At 47.0% G+C, this 22,478-nt stretch overlaps 1 protein-coding gene across 1 annotated transcript in view; it reads left to right on the top strand.

The window, feature by feature from the left end:
* Positions 1-22,478, top strand: part of SH3PXD2A (SH3 and PX domains 2A) — a 304,812-nt gene that overhangs the window by 249,005 nt on the left and 33,329 nt on the right. The window contains 2 exon segments of the mRNA XM_025201204.1: positions 15,367-15,480; positions 21,266-21,349. Of these exon segments, the coding sequence (XP_025056989.1) occupies positions 15,367-15,480; positions 21,266-21,349 (198 nt within the window).

Below are 22,478 nucleotides of genomic sequence, written 5' to 3'. Positions count from 1 at the left end.
ATTACTGAGTTTTGTGTTTTTTGGAGTGGAGTGCCAGGCGTTTTCCCCATTTACGATGGACCTTTGTGTGCTGGACCTTGGAGTTCCCATGTCTCGCTTACAGCAGCGGCACAAGGACCCATCCCGCGACTGACTTACAAGTCCAGCTGTTTTACCTGCCCCAGCAAAGCTGCTGTGGTCTGGGTGGTATTTGCTTTATGGAAGTGCTTAAAGGCCCTTGCTGTGATCAGGGTCTTGCTCCCTGCCCTCAAAGAGACTTTCAAATCTAGAGACGAGGCACACACCGGGAATAACGTCCCCATTGTATAGTTGGTGAGGAGGGGAAGCAAGGCACATACTGAGGGCCTTGCTGAGACTGCAGGGGAGGTTATCCAAGCACCGCGAGTTGAACCCTCATCTCCGAAGTCCTGGTCAAGGACCCGAACCCCCAACACCACCCTCTTCCTCCTGGCACGTCTGCTTTTCAGCGGATCTCATAGTGAGAAGCCCAATAAATCGGATGCTGTTGTTCTTCAAGCTGCTTTTAAGGATACAGCTCTCTTTAATTTCCTCCGCTCGCTTACTTCTAGGCAGGGGACAGATGTTCAAAAAGCCCGAGGCAGAATCGATCCAAGTTATGCAGTTTTCTGTAAGTGGTGTAGTTTAGATCAGTAGTGAACAGAATACACATCTCCCCCCCCCCCCCCCCCCCTCCCGCCGGGGGGGGGGGGGGGGGGGGAGGGGGGCGGGTGTGCAAAGCTTGGACCGGGTTCTGCCGTTTGTAAAACAGTCCATGTGTGCCAAACTTCTGTTACAGGTATAGACCAGTTTCCTATCACTTTTTATATCGGTAAAAGTGTAATGTCTGTACCTCGCCCTAGAAGCCAAGGTGAGCTTGCCTCTTCTCTGACATGGAGTAGTTGGCATTGCACGTCGGATGGGCCATACCGAATTGCCCTGAGCAGTGTGGCATATACTCGGGCAGTAATAATATACATTTGGGCAGTAGGTTTTAGGCTGCTAATGGGTTTCACACTTGGACCTCTCCTTTTCTGGTGAGACAGATGCGATAGCTACGGTATGGTCCAGAGCACATTTCACAGGTGTTGGCTGGTGCAGGCCTAGAGCCTGGATAGCCGAGAGGATGCCGCGTGTCAGTGGGACGTGGGGGGCAGCCGACCTCGGACTGCAAGCACAGGAAGCGCGGTAGCTTGAGACGGACTCGGCACTGAGTTGGAAACTTGTACAGCAGTTGTGCATTTTTGGGCTGAATCCTGCAGTGCTTTAGACCCAGTTACATTGATTTTTTGGCAGCATTGCATCAGTAAGGAGGGGGTTTAAGGCTCTTCCTTCCTTTCACATGCAATAAGCATCCCACCAGAATTAATTCAGAAGCGAGTCCCCGCTAAAGACTCAGCGGCATGCCTCCAGACCATTTTTGCTAACGCATGAAAGCTCTCCTTGCTCTGCTGTTTGTAAAGACCACAGGCTGCAGAGTTGTAGGTTGCTATGTGGAATAGAAGGTCTGTAAATCTCTTTTGCTGGAGGAATGCATTACTCCTGCCCCTGTGTCATGGATGATTTAGTCCTAATGGAAAGGAATAAAACCCCATGATAATATATTTGTCTTGTCTCAACTCCGTGAAAGGCATGGAGATTGACAGCGTTCCTATGCCTCATTTCATTAATTTGTCTCACTAACCTCTGTTTAGCACCAGAGGATCCGGCGAACAGATCCCTGCCAGCAAGCCTGCTCTGATTGCTCACTACTGCTGCTGCCTTCCTGTTTGATCACGCTTGGAGATGTGAGACTGGAAGCGGCAAGAAAATTGAAATGCTTAAATATTGGCCTGTTGCTCATTTAGCTCTGACTGCTTTCAGGCTGATCGCTACAATCGGTGCGTCTCAAAGGCCCCCGCTATTTCTAAATGGAGAGGACTAGGTGCAAAGAGAGAAATGACTGCATCGCTGCTCCGTTTCCTACGCTTATTGGATTCTGGGTGGGGCCCCCCTTCATAAAGGGAAGATGCATGAGGGTGCCTACGAGATGGTGGTATCGTATTTCTGGACGAAACGTGGCTATCGGCACTTCCGTTTCCTCAGTCTAGGATTTTACTTTAAACGAGTCTTGGTGTACACTTGCAAGCAAATATAACTCAGTTCAGGGCTGCCTTCCTTGAGTCCTGGGATGCTTTATAATCCCCACGGGTCCGTGGACTAGTTGTGCTCGCTCTTGGCAGACGCTGTTAGTGATTTGCAGGGGGTGCTTGAGTACCATTGCTTCCCCCAGCACCTCCCTGCTTGGCTAAAAGAGAGAGAGAGCCGCATTGTAATGCTCTTGCCCCAGCCCTTTCTCTCTCCTGGTTCCTTTTTCTGCAAGACCACTTTGAGTGGTGTGTTTCCTATGTCTGTGGCAAATAGAGGGAAATCCTCTCTGCAGTGAGCCTGGGCTTAGGGCTGCTCCTTGGAAAACTTTTAAAAATCCTTTGCCTCCAAGCAACACGTGCGCACGCACGGGGGAAAACTACACTTTACTCCGTAATGACTTCCCTGCAGGATTCGTACACCCCATGAAAAGGGCAGTGGCTTTTTTGGAGGTGAAGTGATTTCATGCATCTTACTAGGCCTGCTTCAGGATCTTCCATCCATGTCTTTGCTGGAGTTGGCACGTTCACCTTTGCAGCTTGGGGGAGAGGGGTATTATCATAATGCCCTAGAAACTTGTACCCAACATGCATATATTGAATGTTCCTCTGCAGAGATGCTTTCACTGTTTTCTCTGTATCCAGTGACAGTATCTCTCAGGCTTATGAAAGTTTAGGCTATATATCTCCAATTTTAGGTAGTCTGTAAGGTGCGCATTTCTTTCTTCATCCTGCCATGAAGACTCCTTGGACTTGGAGGGAATAAAAGGGCCCAAGTGAGACGATTTCCCACCTCCCCCTTTTTAAACATCCCTTTCTTGCCATTTTTCCATGTTGTCCTTGTCTTCATAGCTTTTCAAGGTAACACTTGTATACCTGCAGATGGGATTTGTGACATTTTGCGATGCTGGACAATCCAGAAATTGATGTCATTGGATGAAATGCCTGGCACAACCAAGCACGGGGATGTTTGAGCGCACGCTTTGTGCCCATTTCCAACAGCAAGGTTGGGGCTGCTTTAGAGAGAGGCTGGGAAAAAGCTTCAGAAACTATGGAATCGAGTGTGAGCTGTTCTGGGAGGGGCTGTCTTATTGCTCCCCGAGCGTGTCTTTTGTTCGGCACGGTGCAGCGCGTTAGCTGGCAGGCTGCTAACGTGCTGGCTGCTTTCTAGCCTGCTAGTCATCACTCTGGTACTCATTTCCGAAGCTGTCATTTCCTGCTCTTGTGCAGTCAGCTCTTTGAGGCATGGCTCGCCAGGACCTCTGGCTAAACGGGATTTGAATGGAGCTGAAAAGAAAAGCAGCGTCGGAGAAAGAAACGGGAGCCCTCACTTAAGCTTGCTGCAGCGTCTGAGGTGACAGACCCAGCTGGTAGGTTATCTTTAGCCAGGCTTGGGTAGGACCTGTGTCTGGATGGGAGACCTCCAAGGGCCAGCCGGGCCCTTCAGGATGTGGAAACAGGGAGTTGGTGGGTGGCTTTTTGCCCAAGACTCCACAGAAGCAGTACTTCAGAGTTTGGTATGGGGCACTGGAAAGCTGCTGGTGCCAGCTTTATAAATGGAAAGGAAAAACCAAGGCTTGGGCTGCTTGTGGCTATTAAGGATGAAAGAACTTCTTTGCAAGAGGAGTAGCGTTGGCCCAGTGACTCAGTCATGCTCCTAGTTGGGTTAATTTTCTCCCTACCTAATTAAAGTCCCTGGTTTCCACTAAATGCATCGGATTTCTGGCTTCAATTTCTTGGCCAGCATTGCTATAGTCTGTTCTAAAACTACCCCAGAAATTCACCCAAAGAACCTTGTCTGCCCAGAAACGGCTGCATTTTGGGCGATTCATGCATGTCCCTAACCACCTTCCTGGCGACTGGCGCTTCAACAGCAGGTCTCATTCAAAGTGCTTTCCATAGTCCGCTGCTTCTTCCATGAGTTCACGCTGGAGGATTTTACTTGCCCTAAACCAGTCCAGAGTTCAGCATCTGCAAACTTCACAATAAGACGTGCTAAAATGGAAGTGGTGTGTCAAGCTACAGAGGAAGCAAATATCAGCTTTTTTTTTATATATATATATATATATATATATATATATATATATACTGTGAATGAGGACTGTTCTCTTATCAGCTGGCTCCGGGGTCCTTATTTTCTTTCTTTTTTTTCCCCCCTAAACTATTAGGAAGTAATTTGTAATTCTTGGATGCAACTACTGCAGGCCTTGTTTGAAACTTTATTAATGCTTTTCTAAGGAAAGCTAGAAGGTGGAAGGCATGTTTGCTTTAAGATTAGTCCTATGAATGTAAATGACAGTGACTTGTGCATTGGATTGGTGCCCTTTCCTGGTTGACTGCAGCCTTGTGAAGGCCTAAAGGCCCATCTGCAATGGATGACTCGATGGTGGGCGATTCTCCGCTGGCTCCTGTGAAAGAGGCTTCCTTGCATGTTCCCATCCCAGTGCTAGGAAATGGTATAGTCTTTGCAGAATCTCTATCCACAGCAGTAACTGTCACCTTTTTTTGGCAGCACGAGCTCAAGTCATTCTCCACACTTCATTCCTTGAACTCTTTTCACGTACCTAGGTGAGGTCTCTCCAGGACAAACCTGAGACCAAAAACATGCAATGGAGCATGGAAGCGGAGAGCATTGTCCGTCTCTGCCATGTGCAGGTGTTGGCAATCGCCAAACGTGGCCATCTCAGTCTTATCGCTGCCCATTCAGTGTGGATACAACTAACCTCCTTTCTTGGGATCTAGATGGAGGCAGGGCTGGCAACGGATTGTGGGGTGAAGAGGCAAGCAAGTAAGCTGAGCAGATTTGACCCAGAAATCATAAAGGCAATTAATCTCTGAATGCACAGTGTCATTTTTAGTCTCTAAGGCACATTCTAATCTCAAGGCTTATGAAGTTGTTCTTTTCAGTACGTAACTTGAAGATGAATTGAGTTGTTTGAGAGGGAAGGACTAGATTTGAGCCAAAGAATTAAGCAATATGTGCAGTAGCCTAGTAACATCGGACATTTTTACACGTGCAAGTGCCGCAGCCTTGGGCACTTTGAAAAGCACCCGGCACAGCAACGGTTACAGTTGTATAAGCGGTGAAATGTGTCAGCGCTGAGAAAATGGCGGCAGCATGCTTTTGAACTAAAACACCTTGGAGGTGCTTTAGTTGAAAAGCACGCCACCGCCGTTTTCTGCATGCATATGCGCGTTTCACCACTTATACAACTGCACGCGGTGCAGCACAACTCGCCTCAGCTCGCTTGCAGAGCAGACTCGGATCTGCTCCAAGGAGGTGGATCTCCGGCACGTTGCGGGGGGGAAAGTAAGTGTATAAATGCCCATTGTGCAGGGCAAAAGCCATGCTAATATGCTATTGCTCGGTAGTAATAGGGTACTGTACAGTTGGTGTCACTAAGAAGCCGTGCACCAGTGCTACTGCGCAGTAGCGCTAGTTAGTGCACATTGATTCAGTCCTTGGTTATACAAGTACTAAACTTAATGTGCAAGAATTACAGCTCATTAATGAACATTTAGATGCACCCAGTGTGATCCTGAATCAATATAATCTTTTTCCACTAATGAGGCCTTGCACCCTGGAGGTGGTACAGTCATCCACCCTGGTGATCTTCAAAAAGCGCCTTGATGCCCGTCTTGCTGGGGTCATCTGACCCTAGTGGTCTTTCCTGCCCAAGTGCAGGGGGCCTGGATCCGATGGGCTGTAAAGTCCCTTCTAGCCCCAAACATCTATGAAACTATTCACGGGCCTACAGGATGCAGACGGGCTACTCGCACAGTGTAGCATGCCCACTCAAGATGGCTAGCTTTGTGCCTTATCTTGATGGATGGGATATTTCCTTTATGCCTAAAACCTGCTCCCTTTCCTCATTTCTTTCGTTGCTGTAGCAAGCAAAAAGCTGTGGGTTGCTCACCGTTGACCACTCAGGCTTGAGAGCTCGTGCTACACAGACAGGTTTGGCTTGTCTTAATTTCAGGAATATCAAATGCACAGAGAACAAAAACTTTTTTTTCAGAAGGTGTCAGGATACCTGGAACACTGGAAATCTGGGAGCAGCTCCTTGTTGGACTCCCCCAATGCCCATTGGCTTTTTTTCTTCTCAGCACTGTGGGTCTCCTTTTATTTCCAGCCTTTTCTATGTTGGCTAACGAGCGAACCACCCGTTTTTGGTAGCCAGAGCTGGGCAAACGAGCCGGTGGTGCTTTCCTGTGCTATATTCCAGGGAGGCCAGAGTACAGGATGGTTTTTCAGGGGAAATGAATGATCTTTGTTTGACCGGAGCTTCAATTTTTAACCACAGATCTGAGCGTGCTCAACTCATGAGCAAGTGTCTGCAATAACCAGTGTAATAGTGGACAGTGGTGGGTGCACTCTTCTGGTGCAAAATTGCTATGCCCACCATGCAAGCTTGCACCTGAGACTTGTCACGTGTAGAAATTTTGGCTTCCAGTTTGGTCGATCCATGAAATCCCTTTGGTCTTCAGATTGCAGCCGATTTAAATCTTTCCAGTTGACAAGTAAATAAAGGCCTTTAGAAGACTTTTCTTTCTTTAACTTTCATATTTCTTAGTCCGGGAATAAATCTGTTCTTTGTCCGAATCCATAAATTGTATGCAGGGCAGGCAATGCCTCTCTGGGTTCACATAATGGCAATGGACCCATCATTGCATTCATGACTCTTTGATGTGACCCAAACATGACAGCGTGGTATTTCTAAGGTCAGTCTTATCCTTTCACAAACATCCTTTGTCTCTTAGTGATGTAACTCCCAAACTATTGAAGTCGAGACTTCTGTCTATCCAGTTTCTTCAGTTCCCACACGCTTCTACTTCTCTCCCAGATTGCCAAAAAATGTACTTTCAGCCCCTCCAGAGCACTGGGAGGAGAAAATATACTTGGGTGCGGGCGGTGAATCCTCCGAAGCACCAGCACCAAACAAGCTGGGTGTTCAGCCAGTGCTGGTGGGGGTGTTTCAGGGTCCTGCAGACCTGATATCCAAGAGAGCCACCTGGCCAGGGGTAGTATTTCTGCAATGCTGGGATTGCTGCAGAGGACACTTGCATTGCAGTGGTGACTAGGACATCCTTTTACAGGGGGAACATGCACGCGCTTTGTACTACCCATGCCGGCTCGGCTCTGCCGACGTCGGAGGAATGACAATAGTGAAGGTAGAAGGCAGTGAAGGAACCGCTGAGCACATCAGCAGAGGATACGATGCTTGCAATGGAGATGGGGCAAAAGGATGGATCAAATCCACAGCCAAGCAGAGGGGTAGTTTTCAAATGTATTTAGCAAACTGGTGCTTTTGGAGATTTCAGGCTTTCCTCCATTATCTGGCATGCCCCAGGTTCAGAGGTCTCTGTTTTCCCTTGCTGCTCTTCATGAACTCGGTCGCACCTACAGCAGCACGAGGAGTGCAGCTCCCTGTGCTGCCGGGAGGCGTCCATGATGTTCTTAGCTGTTGTTGAAGAAGCACAAACCTGCTCTCAGCCTTTCCTTCCTTCTTTTTCACTCTTAACATCTCTATAAAGCAACGCGAAGCTTTGGGCAACTAGAACAAGCGAGCCTGGTGAAAACCCCTCTGCCCCAGGACCCATGTGGGGGAAGCCCTTTGCGAAAGGCAGGTTCCAGGACCACAGTAAATCAAATCGCTTTAGGCTTCACTCTTACCAGTGGCTCTGCTTTAGGATGCTCCCTAAAGAGGGAAAGAAAACACCGTTTCAGAGAGCACTCCATGTGCGTTTCCTGCCAAGGCTTGCCCATAAGCACGGATGACTTTCAAGCTAGCAGTCCCACTGCATTTTCGTAGCTATTCCTGTGGACGCCCCTTGCCGAACGGGGTAGCAGAAAGCAGGATTATGCTCCTGCTCATGTCTTTGTATGTGTGTGCATGCTATTTCTTCACTCTTACCTTGTGCACATAACTGTCCCTTGCTAATATTCTTCGAGCTACTGTTTCCATCGTTGTAATAAGCAATGGATGAGTCAGATGCTCAGTCAAGAAGGCAGCAGCATTGCCAGTCGGCAGGTGCAGAGCACTATCCTGTACCTGGAATATGTATATAACAGGACCACTCACTAAGCACCGGTCTGCGGCGCTGTGCTCTGGAGACTTGCAGTCCTCTCTTCAAATGGAAATATTAACTGTGTCCTAAAACAATATCCTGGATGCTACAGTGAGCTGCTCTGTAGAACAGTTTATGGCACTCATCCCTATTTTGCTGCCTTTAATTTCAACATGTTTTTCAGTGACGCAGCAAATGTGGGTTTGATTCCCAATGTGGCTCCTTTTTCCTGTGGCATAATGGCGCACAAAGGAAGCTACAAGCTTCCTGCTTCCTCGAGCAGCACCCCATGAACCGCTGTGCTAGGGGAATCGGTGCAGCATGTGAAATACTATAAGAACCGGTACAGCCTTCGAGCCATCGTGCAGCTCAGTGGTCCTACAGGCCAACGCATGGGGCAAAAATTTCAATCCCAGATCTGATCAGGATTTACTATGTTCCACCGAGCAAATCTTTCCTCTTATTTCCTCAGCTTCCCTTTCTGTGAAATGGGGACAATGGAGATGAGGGCAGTGCACACCTGCAACTAGTGTTTCTGAAGCACTGTGAGCATCAAGAATGGATGCAATTAGGAAGTACTAACTTCTTGGCAGTAGCTCCTGGTGGGATGGGGCAGGGGCAGCAGAGTTGAGCGTGACAGTACACAGCTGAATCCTGAGTTTCGGGTTGGATGATCATATGCAAATGGTAGCGGACACTTGTTTGTACATAAATGCTCTACCAAGGCCATTGCTGAATTTTTTTCATCTCCTGTAGTGTGTCTTGTTAGACCTTTTTCCACCTTCATTTGTTCCTCCATACTTGTCCTGAGGGTCTGTAGTAGATCCACGCCTGCCAAATCGTTCCCTTCCTCTGCTAAGCAGATGTTTGCAGGTATATCATACATGCATACTTATTCATATCAAACCTCGCATGAAGGGAGACAGCTGCAAAAAAAATGCTAAATATCTGAGATCAATCAGTGCATCCTTACCCTGGAAACACTCTGAAGATAATGAGACTGACTTGGCCATGAGAGAGCATATGGCATCTTTGAAGGGAAGTGATTGCCTGTTGGCAAGAAAAGGCCTGCACGCCAGGTTTTGAAGAGACCCGATTGCATCTTGTGATACTGTATGGAAAGGACTCAGCGGTTGAGTTCCCGTTCATGCCGCAAGCATCTAAGTCAGCAGGAGCTGCAGGAGAGTGAGAACGGTTCCCAAGAGCAAGTAATTCAAGTTCACCGACGACACCAAACTCTGGGGTAAAGCGTCCACACCTGAGGACAAGAGGGCAATCCAGGCTGACCTGGACAGGGTCAGGAAACAGGTGGATGAGAACCTGATGGTGTTTAACACCGAAAAATGCAAGGCTCTCCACCTTGGGAGGAAAAACCTGCAGCATCCTTATAGGCTCGGCAGTGCTATGTTGGCTAGCACTACGGACGAGGGGGACTTGGGTCAGGATTGACCGCAAGATGAACATGAGCCTTCAGTGTGATGCTGCGGCTAGTAAAGCGAGCAAAACGCTGGCTTGCATCCATAGATGCTTCTCAAGCAAATCCCAGGATGTCATTCTCCCGTTGTACTCGGCCTTGGTGAGGCTGCAGCTGGAGTACTGCGTCCAGTTTTGGGCTCCGCAACTCAAAAAGTATGTGGAGAAGCTTGAGAGAGTCCAGAGGAGAGCCACGTGCATGATCAGAGGGCAGGAAAACAGACCTTACGACAACAGGCTGAGAGCCATGGGGCTCTTCAGCCTGGAAAAGTGCAGGCTCGGGGGTGATCTGATGGCTGCCTATAAGTTTATCAGGGGTGCTCACCAGGATTTGGGGGAACGTTTGTTCACCAGAGCGCCCCAAGGGATGATGAAGTCGAACAGTCACAAACTCCTCTGTGACCGTTTTCAGGCTGGACATAAGGAAGAACTTCTTTACTGTCCGAGCCCCCAAGGTCTGGAACAGCCTGCCACCGGAGGTGGTTCAAGCGCCTGCTTTGAACGCCTTCAAGAGACATTTGGATGTCTATCTTGCTGGGATCCTATGACCCCAGCTGACTGCCTGCCCCCGGGGCAAGGGGCCAGACTCGCTGATCTTCTGAGGTCCCTTCCAGCCCTAATGTCTATGAAATCCACTTCGGATATACCCTACTGCTGAAATTGTGCAGTTTCAAGACACGTGTGGAGGTTTTTATTAGAGTAGTTTGGTTAAAATAATACATTAATATGAAGCGTCCATGGTTTCTCTCCTCCCTCCCCCGCGGTCTTCCCATTCAGAAGTGAAGGGGGTTATTGGAGGGTGTGCATGCACAATATAAACTATAATTTGATGTATATATTTTCAGTTGGCCACGAAAATGTTTGGGTTTTGAGGGGGTGGGAATTTCCCCTTTAAAGAGAAAAGTTGCACAGATTATTTTTATCCTTTCTTTGGCTCTCTTCTTTTTTTTAATGCAGTGTGTGTGGGTGGTTGTACGCGCGTGTGGAACTCCCCAACCAAAAAGAGTCAATGTGGTCATGGGAGAGAAGTGAGAGCACGCATCTTTCCATCTTCTTCATATGGGAGAGAGATTTTGGGGATGAAGGAGGAACACAGTGAACAGACATATGTTGCCATCCTAATTCCTATTAATTGGTAGCCCTGAATTAGAGGTGAATGAGCAAACAGGGGCCTTTTACCTCTAGGCAACACGGGTGAAAATCCAGCCCACATGCCTTGGTGTTATTCATCTGGTAGTAGGTGGTGTAAATGCAACAAGTGCCGTCTGGGTCCTAATAGATCTGCCCATATCACAAAACCCACTGCAGTTATTGAGCATGGCCCCTTTGTAGGCACTCTGACCAGAGACGCCAAACCAGGGACTGGTTATGGTGACCAAATTGACCAGTCTGCCCTAGGTGTGAGCTGGTCCAGATCGTAGTGTTGGAGCAACGACGGACCCAGAGCTGTTTGGCTTACGGGTATATAGAGGCTTCTGGCCGCTACCTTTCTGGAGTATCAAGCTTGTGTGAATATTTTTTGCTCATCAAAAATTTTTTGCCCCTTCAGCTACACCAACTCTGCAGTTCAGTTGTGATCGCTCCTGAGAGCAGGTCGAGTCCGTAAGGGTTAACCTGAGTTGCAATGCACTGTGGTGTAACTTTTACAGATGGTGTGAGCGCAAGAGCTAACCTCATACTGTCTTGGCAGCCTGCGGAGATAACTTTACTTAATTCCCTGCAGATGTTGCTATAGAATGGCTTTAATAACGAACTATGAAGTTGGGCTAAAACAGAGTAAATGCATCGTTTTTAGGCTGCTCTCAAAAAAACGAGTCTCCTAACAATGTTTGCAGCGAATTTTACTTTTGGGGGCAGATGTCGTATTACACCACCATTGCCCCAGCTTTGCTCAGCTGAGGGCTACTTTGGCCCCTTGCCCAGTGCTTGCAAAACCCATATAATCTGCGTGAAGTGGGTTGAATAGCAGCTGTCCTAATCTCTCTTTCTCATATGGCAATGCGGCCCGTGAGAGCACAGCACCGGTCCCACGTGGCCCATTACGATTGAGGCAAAACGTTGCCTTTTGGAACCTGCGATTTGCCGCTTATAGACTGCACGGGGAAACGTGTCTGCACTTCATCTGCCTTCTGGCTCAGGGGCTGCAGCTTCCTCCCAGGATGGGTCTAGCCGAGATGTACCGTTGCGGTTTCATAGACCGTAGGGCTGGAAGGGACCTCGTGAGATCGTCGGGTCCAACCCCCTACCCAAAGGGCAGGCAGTCGGCTGGGATCAGAGCATCCAAGCGTGCAGGTTCTTGACTGCAAAGCAAGCAATAGAAGTGCACGTTCTTCAAGAGATCACACACCATGCACCTAGGCTGCCATTTTGCTTCTTTCCGGCCAGGAGGAGGCAGCCGCCCGGATTTTTATAGTTGTGTAGAGCTACGCTGCGTAGTTGAAAGCAGAGGTTTGTAGTTGGCAATCTTGTCCTTCCTGAGGAGCTACCTCCAGAAAGACAGCATGGCTCCCATTAGCCACCGCTAGCCCCTGCACATATTCTGCAGGTCTTGCTGTAGGGGCGACAGCTCTCCTCACACCCCTGTGCACACCTGGAAAGGCAGCTGGCTATGTTTTATGAGGAACCATGTTTTCATGGGAGTCACGGGGCTAGGATGCCACCTGCACATCTGTGTTACTGTTGTCTACCATGTGCTGAAAAGCTACTTTGAAAAGCATGAATGAAATGAGTTTTTACCACCCGTGTATAGATTTGACAGTCTTCATGGCAGAGAAGTATTTGCAGCGCGGGTGATGCAGGGGCTATATATGAAATATTCGGCTCTGAAACTACTAAACCCTTGTTCTTTGAATGGGGTTGGGTTGCTTTGGTTTCCTTTCTTTTAAGTCTCCAATGGATGTTGACCTATAAGACGAGCTCAATTTTCTTCCGGCTTTTTCCCAGGGACCTTGCAGTGGCTTGTGCGTGATATTTAACAGCACAGATGCCTATTTGGAAGCTTTTTAGTAGAACGCTTCTCTCGGGGGTACTAACTGCAGCACTGGTCCAGTTCGGAGGGATTTACAAGCTCGGCGCCGAGGCAGTGGAAACCGCGAACTTGCTCCACCGAACGGAGGGGCGGGAGAGCAGCCTGAGCCTGGAGAAGTGTAATGCAAGACGCATCAGCTCGAAATCTGTGCTGCGGCAGAGAGATCCAGCACTCGAAAGCAAAGACTTCTGCCATAATTAACTCTGCCAAATTGCGTACGTGAAGTGGAGCCCTGCCCTCTGCACAACTGGCTTAATCTGCAGCTGAGAAGGGTTATGTAAACTCTTCCCGTGGAGTATCAGCTGAAGGTTGACTTCTCTCCGATTTTCGTGCTTTTTAACTCTAAATGTCTGATAAGCTCCATTTGCTGCCCATGTCGACACGCTCCTGCTAAAACTTAAGGGCCGCCATGGAGATGTGTTTGAGGAACTATTTGGCAGCTTCTGTTCTTTCCTTGCCACGGGCGTCATGTCAGGAGAATCTACCTCCTGCCGAGGAGGAATAACTAAATTTAAACTCTCCACCCAGAAACGTTGTAAAGCATTTTCTAAGTTGCTTTTGGGCCAGAAAATGGAAATCCAGGCCTGTGAGGTTTGAGAGCAAATAGTGCTACACAGCAGCTGTGGGATGCCTGGCTAGTGGGTGCCATTACTTGTGGCATAATGGAGATCCAGATCTTTGGACTAGAAAGATGTCGGTTTTTCATGCATCTATTTCCATCTCTTGGGTGAAATCTCCCATGATAAACTGGAGCTGGATTTGGCAAGGGTAACATTTTAGCCCACACGTTCTCCTCTGCATCTCTTGGTGCCTCCTCCTTCCCACCCAGCCCCAGTTGCAGTTATCAGCCATTGCCAGCACTGGAAAGGCAAGGCATCCTAGTTGGACTGTAAGCTCAGCAGGGTGGGAGCCGTCACGATTTATGTTCAGGGCGCAGCACGATGGAGCCCAGATATCTGTAGGGGCTTCTTATGGCCCCTGTAAGGCAAACGCTTTGCAAAAACTGAAATTTTAAGAATTGTTTTGAGATGTTCAAGCAGAAGATGGGCCAGGGGGTAATATTCTTACCTCTAAGGAGGCTCTAACTAGGGTGTGTAGCTTTAGTAGTTAGCATGGTTTGGATAGGGATGATCCTGCCTTTTGGCAGGCGGTTGGACTGAATGATCTCCAAAGGTAGGAAGGGACCTTGCTTTTCAATTATACTAGAGCAGTGACTCTCAACCAGGGTACCGTGGCACCCTGGGGTGCCTTGCAGTCCATTTAAGGGTGCCACACAATGTTAGCACTGTTTGGAGTCCAGGCATGACTCGCAAGATGAAAGCAGTTTTCACGTAGGGGTCCGTAGTGTTAAAAATCATTCTTGCCTCTTGTGGTCTTTTATTGGTTTTCGGAACAGAATTTCCCTAGTATTTTTCTGGAGTCAAAAAAAGTCAAAACTGAAAGCTAGCAGTTTTCAAGGGGTTTCTTGAGTATGAAAAGGCTGAGAGTGGCTGGTCTAGAGTACCATGCAGATCATAATTCATTTTCATAGCGTCAGAACCTGCTGTGGGATGTGCATCTATTTAGACATAGCAAATTTTTGTTAGGGAGAGGGCAGCATCTCCTGATTGCAGGCGGGCTTTAATAGTATGGTATCTGTTCCTAACCATTATGTAGCATTTAATTACTTTTGCGTTTACTGTCGGTCTCGGCTCCTGTTGGGACTTGGATGCAGACAGGTCAAAAGAGCTTATAGCCTAGTTGAGCATGCAATAAAGAAGCATAACAAAACAAGGAGGAGCTGGGCATGGAAGATAGCAATAGTAGTGCTAGAGATATGCCCAGTGCCAATGTGGGATGTGAAGGGCGTGTACATTTAATTATGAGATAAATACAGAGGTGTCCCCCAATGATTCTCTATACACTTGCTAGTCACCGGCACTTCTGCATAGGTGCTGTGGTAAAATCGGGCGTTAAGGAGAAGCTGAAGATGACTTGGAGTCAAAGTGTGTGGACTGAACCCACCCCTGAATATATGGGTGACCTGTGTTAATTCATTTGACCTGCCAATGCGCCTCCATTGTCGCCGTCTCCACAACGGGGAGCGCTGTACGATACCTCCCAGGATGCAGTGTTCACTTGGTGCTGGCTAAGCGCTCTTGGATCCCAAGCAGCGATAGAGGCTCCCGAAATGTTAATTTTAGTTTCTGAAGTAGGGGTTTTTTTTCTTCAGCTGAGCACTGAGGTTTGGGTCATTGCAACCTCCTGATTTATTTTATTTTTTTTCCCACCTTCCTCTTTGGGCAACAATTTCTTGTTTCTCTTTTTGAAAATGCCTCATGCTGGCATTCAGTGCAACTCAGATGTGTTGTAATAGAGAATCTGTTCGTGGTAGGTTTCTGTGGCTAAAGTGGAGGGGGCCAGGCGTTGGAGCTACATCCTCATCTGAGCCCTGCTGTTCGGTTCCCCATGGTCTCTGCACTGGGGTATTCTGCCTGCCTTCATACCCCGCAGAGATCCTCTGACGGCAGGTGCTGCCGAAGCAATTCATGTTGTTCCTGGTGCCTGATTGCTACTTGCAGAAACATAACGGTTAGCCAGCTTCCCAGTAGGATCCCAATGCTAGTTGGAGGTTGATGGGTTTATTCTTTCCACTGACTGTCTTTTATTTTTTGTCTTGCTTCCTCGTTTCAGGTTGGTGGTTTGTGAGCACAGCGGAAGAGCAGGGCTGGGTCCCTGCCACGTACCTAGAATCCCAAAATGGAACGAGAGACGACTCTGACATAAACACATCCAAAGCTGGGGAAGGTATGACTTTTTTGGTACCATGGGGAGATCTTAAATTGGGAGGCTTGTTTTAGAAAACAGACCTCTTGCTCAACGCAGTGCCCCTGAAGAGCGATTGCCATGACTGTGTACGTGGTGCAGTTATTCAGCTTGTGCACCAGGTATTTCTGCTTTCTGGGAACAGTCAGATATGCTGCCATTGAACTCAGAGTTGGGTCCCAAGCCCGTCTTCCTTCTGCTTGGGCTGAATAAGGCTGTGAACGTAACCGGTTGAAAAGCAAAAATGAACTTCCTTTGTTAACGGTAGCCCAGTTTGTCAACTGAAGTACGCTGAAGGCCTTCGTGGTCTGAGCAGCATGTGGTGCTGCACATTTGGGATAGCCACGTTATTCCCTGATGAAAGAGAGGTCGTCCTGTGGAGCAGCTCCCATAACGAATAGATGAACCCTTGCCTTTTGTTTCGAAGGTACCCTGCCGATAATTCAAAGGTACGAGGCGCTTAAGAGAGGAGGAGGGCATGATTAAATTCTGCTCCTTGCCTTTCTAACAGCTCTCCCCTCGACAAGACATATTTAACACTTCCACGTTTTATTTAAAAACACAAACAAAACTATCACTCGAAACTGGTTACACAGTCGTTCACTTCAGGTTGTGATTCTGGGCAGACGGTACATCCGTATTTAGAACCGTCTCGCCCTGCTGAAGCCAGGGTGTTGCTTCTCATGGTAAGAAATGAGCTTTTTAGCGTGTTTTAACTACAGTACTTTTAGCAAGGGTGGTGTGAATCAGGTCCCAAACGGGATAGTACAATTTCATGTCTGTTCTCCTCTTCCATTATGAAACCTAACCACATTTTAATGGATTGTTCACGCAGTAACTGTGTACAAAGGACGCTGCTTTTTATTAGAAGTGACTCTGTAAGGAATGCATTGCTGTAGTCGCTGGGTGCTCCTTCCATGGAGGTTCGGAGACGGACATACATGGAAGCATGGCTGTCCTCCATCCTCCACCTTCATCCCCTTATTTGAACGTAGTATTGGAGCGAATGCAGCCTGTCCATTGAGAAACGCACGCACATGCAGTCTTGTCTTGTGTGTCTACCACATCTCTGGTTTATCCCAGTCTCTCCTGATTCTGTACTGAATTTTTTTTCCTGGTTTAAGCTAGGCCTATCAAAGGTCACTTAGTACCTGTAGACTAAGGCTGTGATCCTGAAATGGAAAGGTATTGGATAAGAAGCTAATGAACCTCACTGATGTGATATTTTATTTGTCATCAGCATCAGCTGAAACGTCTCAGTAAATAGAGCTACATTATTCTCTGAACAAAAACTCTCATGCTCTTCAGAAATTAAGTTCAGACATCCTGTATCTTTTTCTGTAATCCCCTCCCCACATTTTTTCCTCCAAATCCATGCTGGATGTTAAGGTGTCAGTGGCTCAAACCTTTCATGCCCTTGACTAATTTCTAGGTATCCTCCTTCATCCTTATTACCCCTTGTAACTTAGATCACACCAAGTTGCTGCCATATGGCATATCCAACCCTGGGGTGCAGCTCCCTATCTGAACACTTCTTATATTTCTCCTTGCTGTCAGTTCATTGTATTGCTCTCATTAATTATGCCTAGCCCTACTGTCTGCCTTATTCCAGAATTGGATCTGTTGAAATTTAAGACTGTTCCCTTTCATTTTGGTCTCCGTTCAGTGCCCGTGACAAATATAATTACATTATCTGTGTGGCTGCTTTTGAAGTGCTGCAGATCACACACTCATTCTCCATTTTCAATGGCTTCCTTTTATGCCATTAACCGCATAATCAGAGACTTTTGTTCTTTTTTTTCCCCCCTTCTATTTCGTATGTATTGGGGCTATTCTTCCCATTGTGTCATAGCCAAATGGCTCTATTAATTATTAGCATAAAAGAACATAGTAGAGGTATACAAATAGTGAAGTACAGGGAAGGGAAATGGGAGCTTCAGCATGCACTTGTCTCATGATGGATAAATATGAAGACATCCAGCGAACCAGAGAGATAACCAAGTTAACATTGATAAAATACCTCAACAATTCATCATTGACCTGCAGATATTGTGCCTGTTGCAAGATACCCTTGAGGTCAAGAGCCTGGGATGTTTTAAAAATCTGTGCAAAGAAAACTAAGCGCTCAGTTCCCAAAACTATTGGGAGGACCTAAGCCAACCACCAACTAGCAAGTTAGTGTGTAGAGAGTTAATTCCATAATTAACCACTATGGGACTTCTGGTATCTTCCCTTTGACCCCTTTTAATATTGGCTACAGATGGAGACAAGAAAATTAACTTAACAGGTCATTTTAGGAACAAGGAGACACTGAATGAAAGTTTGCCAGTAATGATGCTTTGCAATGACATCTAATCTGTTCAGACTGCCTTAATTCACTTTCTCAAATCCTTGGACCAGCCTTGAGAGTTAAGTGCTGTCCTTCTCATATTAAAGATGAGGAAACCAAAGAGATTTTGGGACATGCTGGAGCCTACAGTGGCTTGCTCTCAGAGTCGGGATCAATGCAGCCTGTTGGGATTTTTTTTCAAAATTCTTGGTTCATTGCTCAGAGCACGAGACAGCGCCTCTCTCCTGGCATTAATGATAAATATTCCAAAATAAATCAAAGAACCTACGTTTTCAGCCACAGGGTATCATGGAAGCAAATAACATGGGAAGATTTTTATTTTATTTATTTATTTTTTTTTTAAAGGTTTAGCCAGTTAGAGAGGAGTAACATTTCACTATGAAAGAGTGAGGAAATGCAGATCCTGAACCAGATGTCAGAGTTCAGTGCCGGTCAGAAGCCGTCTTGTGGTTTGGACCCACTCTGAACTCTTATACTCCATAACATGTATGTATTATCGCTGGGCATCGGAAACACAAATGTCCCCTGATGTAGAGGATTTTCATACCTTTTTTTCCACATCGCAGCTGTTGTGGAGCACTGCTGGAGACACAAATGCTGTAGTAGATGGAGTATAGAGTTCTGTCTGTCTGTCTCTGTCGCATACATGTGTGTATTTAATCCTTAAAGCACACATGAGTACCTCAACCAGTATCTGGATCTCTCTTAAATCTGTAATCTTCCTGCCCACCCCTCCAAACTTCATCCTAGCGTGCTTTTCTCAAGGTTTTTCTCTGTTTAGGAACTCTCTAACACATCCCTATCCTTAGCATAGTTTGCATTAGTATTTAATTCTGACAATAGTCCACAAGTCTGCAGAATCTGTCTCCGTTCCCTTGGTTATGTTTCTTCCTTATAATTATAGCAAGATGAAAGTTTTCAGGCAAGGTAGTATAGACCGGAGAACTTCCCCCTAATTAAAACAGTGGGGAAAATGACAGAGCCGGGTGGCAAGATGGCTGTTGTGTGCTGTCTAGGATCTGGTTGTAAATCCCTCATTTGAATTCCCAAGATGGTTGATTACGTTACAGAAAGAAGAAAAAAAAAAAAAAGCTGACTGACTTAGATTTTAGCCAAAAAACTATTGGCCTGCAGCTCCGACTCTTTCAGATCAAGTTCATTCTCTCCAGAATGTGGAGCTCCTCCCTTCCTCCTCTGGTTCCTACCACTCCTTGCTCCTAAATGAAAGTTTCTTGGCTTCCACCAACGTGCCCTTACATGGAGGACATCGACGCCCCCTTCCAAGGTTAAGCACAAGCAGAACGTTGATTCGGCGTCTGGACCTTGCGGTGCCCTGGGATCCCTGCCCCTTTTCCTGTAGATCTGCACCTGAAAAGTGCGGAGCGCTGACACACTCCTGGCGAAGCTAACGGGAGCTGTGCAAGCTGAAAACCTCTCCGGATAGCTGTGTGCAAGGATGGCGGTGCCTTATTTCACACTGTAGCACGCAGAGACCTCCTGAGCTTCCGAGGCCCGTTTCTTTTGTCATCCGCCCACGGCTGGAGTGCCACGCAGGAGAGAGCCGCAACGGTGCTGTAGCAACAATCCTAGGAGGGCTCCATTGGAGTTTCCTGTCCCAGTTCTTCCAAGTATTAGCCTGCCTGCTGCTTGCTCCTCCTTCTGTTTGTGAGAGCACAGCGTGTGAGAAGGTGCAATGTTGCTTGTCAGCTTTTCAAACCAGTCACGAACAATTGAGACCTTAGTACTTTCCCTTGCTTCTCGTGAGCAAGTCCATTCCCGTTTTCTCTACCATTTTCTGGATCCCCTTGAAAATCTCCCCGCATGAGTTTTGTTACAGGATGTCCCTGATCTGATTTATACACGAACATTGCAGGGCACGTCTACACGAGACCCTAACTGCACAGTAGCCTAATAACACTGCAGTAGCGTGCCGGGCAAAAACCATGCTAATACGCTACTGCGCATAGTATTAGGCTACTGCACAGTTAGCGTCACTAAAAACCACGTGCTGGTGCTACTGCACAGTAGCATGAGTTACTGTGCAATGATTTCATACTTGGTTATCCAAGTACTAAGAGCAGTAACTACGGTGCATTAATGAGCATGTAGATGCACCCACTGAGTACCATGTCTGAGTAAAAGCTTCAGACATGCTAAAGTACTTTTTGAAATGTAAATATGACCCAGTAACTTTTTTTTTTTTGAGAATTTTCCCCAGTTTTGGTAAGCTCCACTGCTGCTGTGTTTGCACTTCTGCCCTAAGTGTCAGCAACATAGCCGTTCACAGGAAGGAGTACAGAATACACCTTGCATACCTTATTTGTGACACCTTTGGGTGTCTTTTTTTTTTAATAGCTGCCAAATCAGCTTGTGAAAGGCCAAGATTTGTGTGCCTTGCCATTTCAGCCCAACAGCTAATTTCTGCATTGGAATTTGCTGTACAAAAGAGCGAATTGAAGGATGTTTCCATGTGTGCGACTTGGTAAGCAAAAGCTTCCAGCTACTCAGACAATCGGTGTCCTCTGTGCACAGCTATTCTAACTATGTCATAGTCACAGATGTCTTTTTTTTCTTTGTTTATAGTTTTTAAAGCATAAGCTATTGTTACCGAGTGTGAAACTAATTCTCGGCTCTAGCGTGTTAACTTCTTGAACCCTTTACCTTTTTAAAGAAATATGTTTCTTTACTGATGATTTGGGGCAAGTGCGTGTGTGGCAGTGGCGGTTTCCACAACAGCAATTAAAGATGGTCTCGGGCTGTGGGGTATTTATCCAAAGCCAGTGTTCCACAAAGTTTCAAACTCAATTGAAATGGGATGATAGAGCAGGAACCCGTTTTAAAATTGGTGGTGAGAGAAGCTGACTTTTTTTTTTTTTTTCTTCTTAACAGCAATCTCTTCCCTAATGCTGTCTTTTGCTGTATTAGGCAGTATAAGCAGCAAGCGAGAGTATTTGCTTCCTGTGCAAATTTTTGCAGACTGAATAGAAGAAAGCCTTTTATAGTTTAGTGTCCTTTCGTAGCTCTTCGTTTCATAGCCTTGCTTGGATCCACATTGGCTAACCTTGTAGCATAAAAACCCCTAGTCAGTGCTTAGCTGGCAAAGCATTGATTTGCAACCAATTTGAAAATGAGACCTACCAAATGCTCAGATGCTTCTAGGTTGGGGGGGGGGGGTTTCAGTACACTTCTGGGGCTCAAGAAGTTACCACATTTCTTGTACTGTATGAACTAAACCCCCAAGTTTTGGGGTTTTTTTATTTTTAATTTTTTTTCCATTTCACCTAATTTGTCCTTTCTAACCAGACCAGTGCTTGTAATTGTCATGTTTTATTTTCAATCCCCTGCCCCTCCATCATTTTTTCTTCTTTTCTTTTTTTTTTTTTCTCTCGTTATGTTTCCATCCATGTTCCAAACTAGTTTCTAAACGACGCAAGGCTCACCTGCGGCGCCTGGACCGGCGATGGACGCTGGGCGGGATAGTCAACAGGCAGCAGAGTCGAGGTGAATAGCTTTCCAATGGCACGATCCCCTTAAGGGCACCAAAGCTGCGCTGCTGCTGCTGCTTCTCCTGTTCTGCTTTGTGTCAGGAGGGAATGGCTGGCATTTGATTTTGATTAGATCTCGGTTCTCTTTGTGATGATAAAGAGGGGTCCCAGCTTTGAAATTCAGGTGTGGATTTCATGTCTCGAGGTGTGAGGGTATTTCAGTGCCACGGGTCTGGCTCAGCCTGCTCTAAAAGCCAACACCAGGCCCCAGGTTTGGAGCCTGGGGCAGCTTTGAGGGCGTTCTCATCCGGTGCTCGCTTGAGGCCAACCTCTGCTTGCTTCTTCCTAAACTCGAGCCTGCAAACAAGGCACGGTGAGTGACGCAAAGGCCGCAAAAGGTTTGGCTGGCATAAACAGCTGGCAGCTTCCTCAGATACCATCCGAGAGCTTGGGTTTGGAGGGTCTGGTCCTCCCAGTCGCCTGGGATGGAAACCACTCAGGCCCATGGCTTCAGAGGTTTCCCTAAAGGATGGAGAAGAGAGGTCTGTCGCAAAGATTCAACCAGGGTTCAAGGCAAAAGCAGGTCGCTGGAGCCTGGGGTGATTCTTCTTTAGTCCTACCCGTGTTCGGCTCTGGGAATTGGCAGACTCGGAATAAGATAAGCTGATGAAATCACCAGGTTCGTTCCCTAAAGATGAATGCCTCTTTGGGGTAGTCCTGACCCTTGGTATCGGCTGAAGGCACTTACTGGGGTAGGGAACATGGATTTTTCTGCTGTTGGCTTGGAATGGGGATCTAAGCTTGAGATGACCTTGGCCCGGGAGTACGATTACGCCTATCTTACTCGTAAGTAAATCAATTGATTCATCCTCCTGAAGGTGCCAGTGTGGGAGGAAAAACAAAATTGGTGAGTTTGGAGATCTCAGTGTCCAGGGAAACACGGCTATTGCAGTGTCTGTGCATGGCTTTTCCTACCCGCCCTTTATTTTTTGCTTCAGGGAGCTATTGATGGGACCAAAATAACATTAAATCTGTTCTTTTTCACTAGAAAAAGCAGCTAAAAATACAGTGAGAACACCAGACTTGTTGTTTGCTGGGCAGAAAACATGAAAAAACCACTAAAAATACTGAGTTAAATGTAGGGA

The sequence above is a fragment of the Alligator sinensis genome, unplaced genomic scaffold (genome assembly GCF_000455745.1).
Source record: "Alligator sinensis unplaced genomic scaffold, ASM45574v1 scaffold61_1, whole genome shotgun sequence".
NCBI lineage: Eukaryota > Metazoa > Chordata > Crocodylia > Alligatoridae > Alligator > Alligator sinensis.
This window is presented reverse-complemented; position numbering and strand designations above follow the sequence as displayed.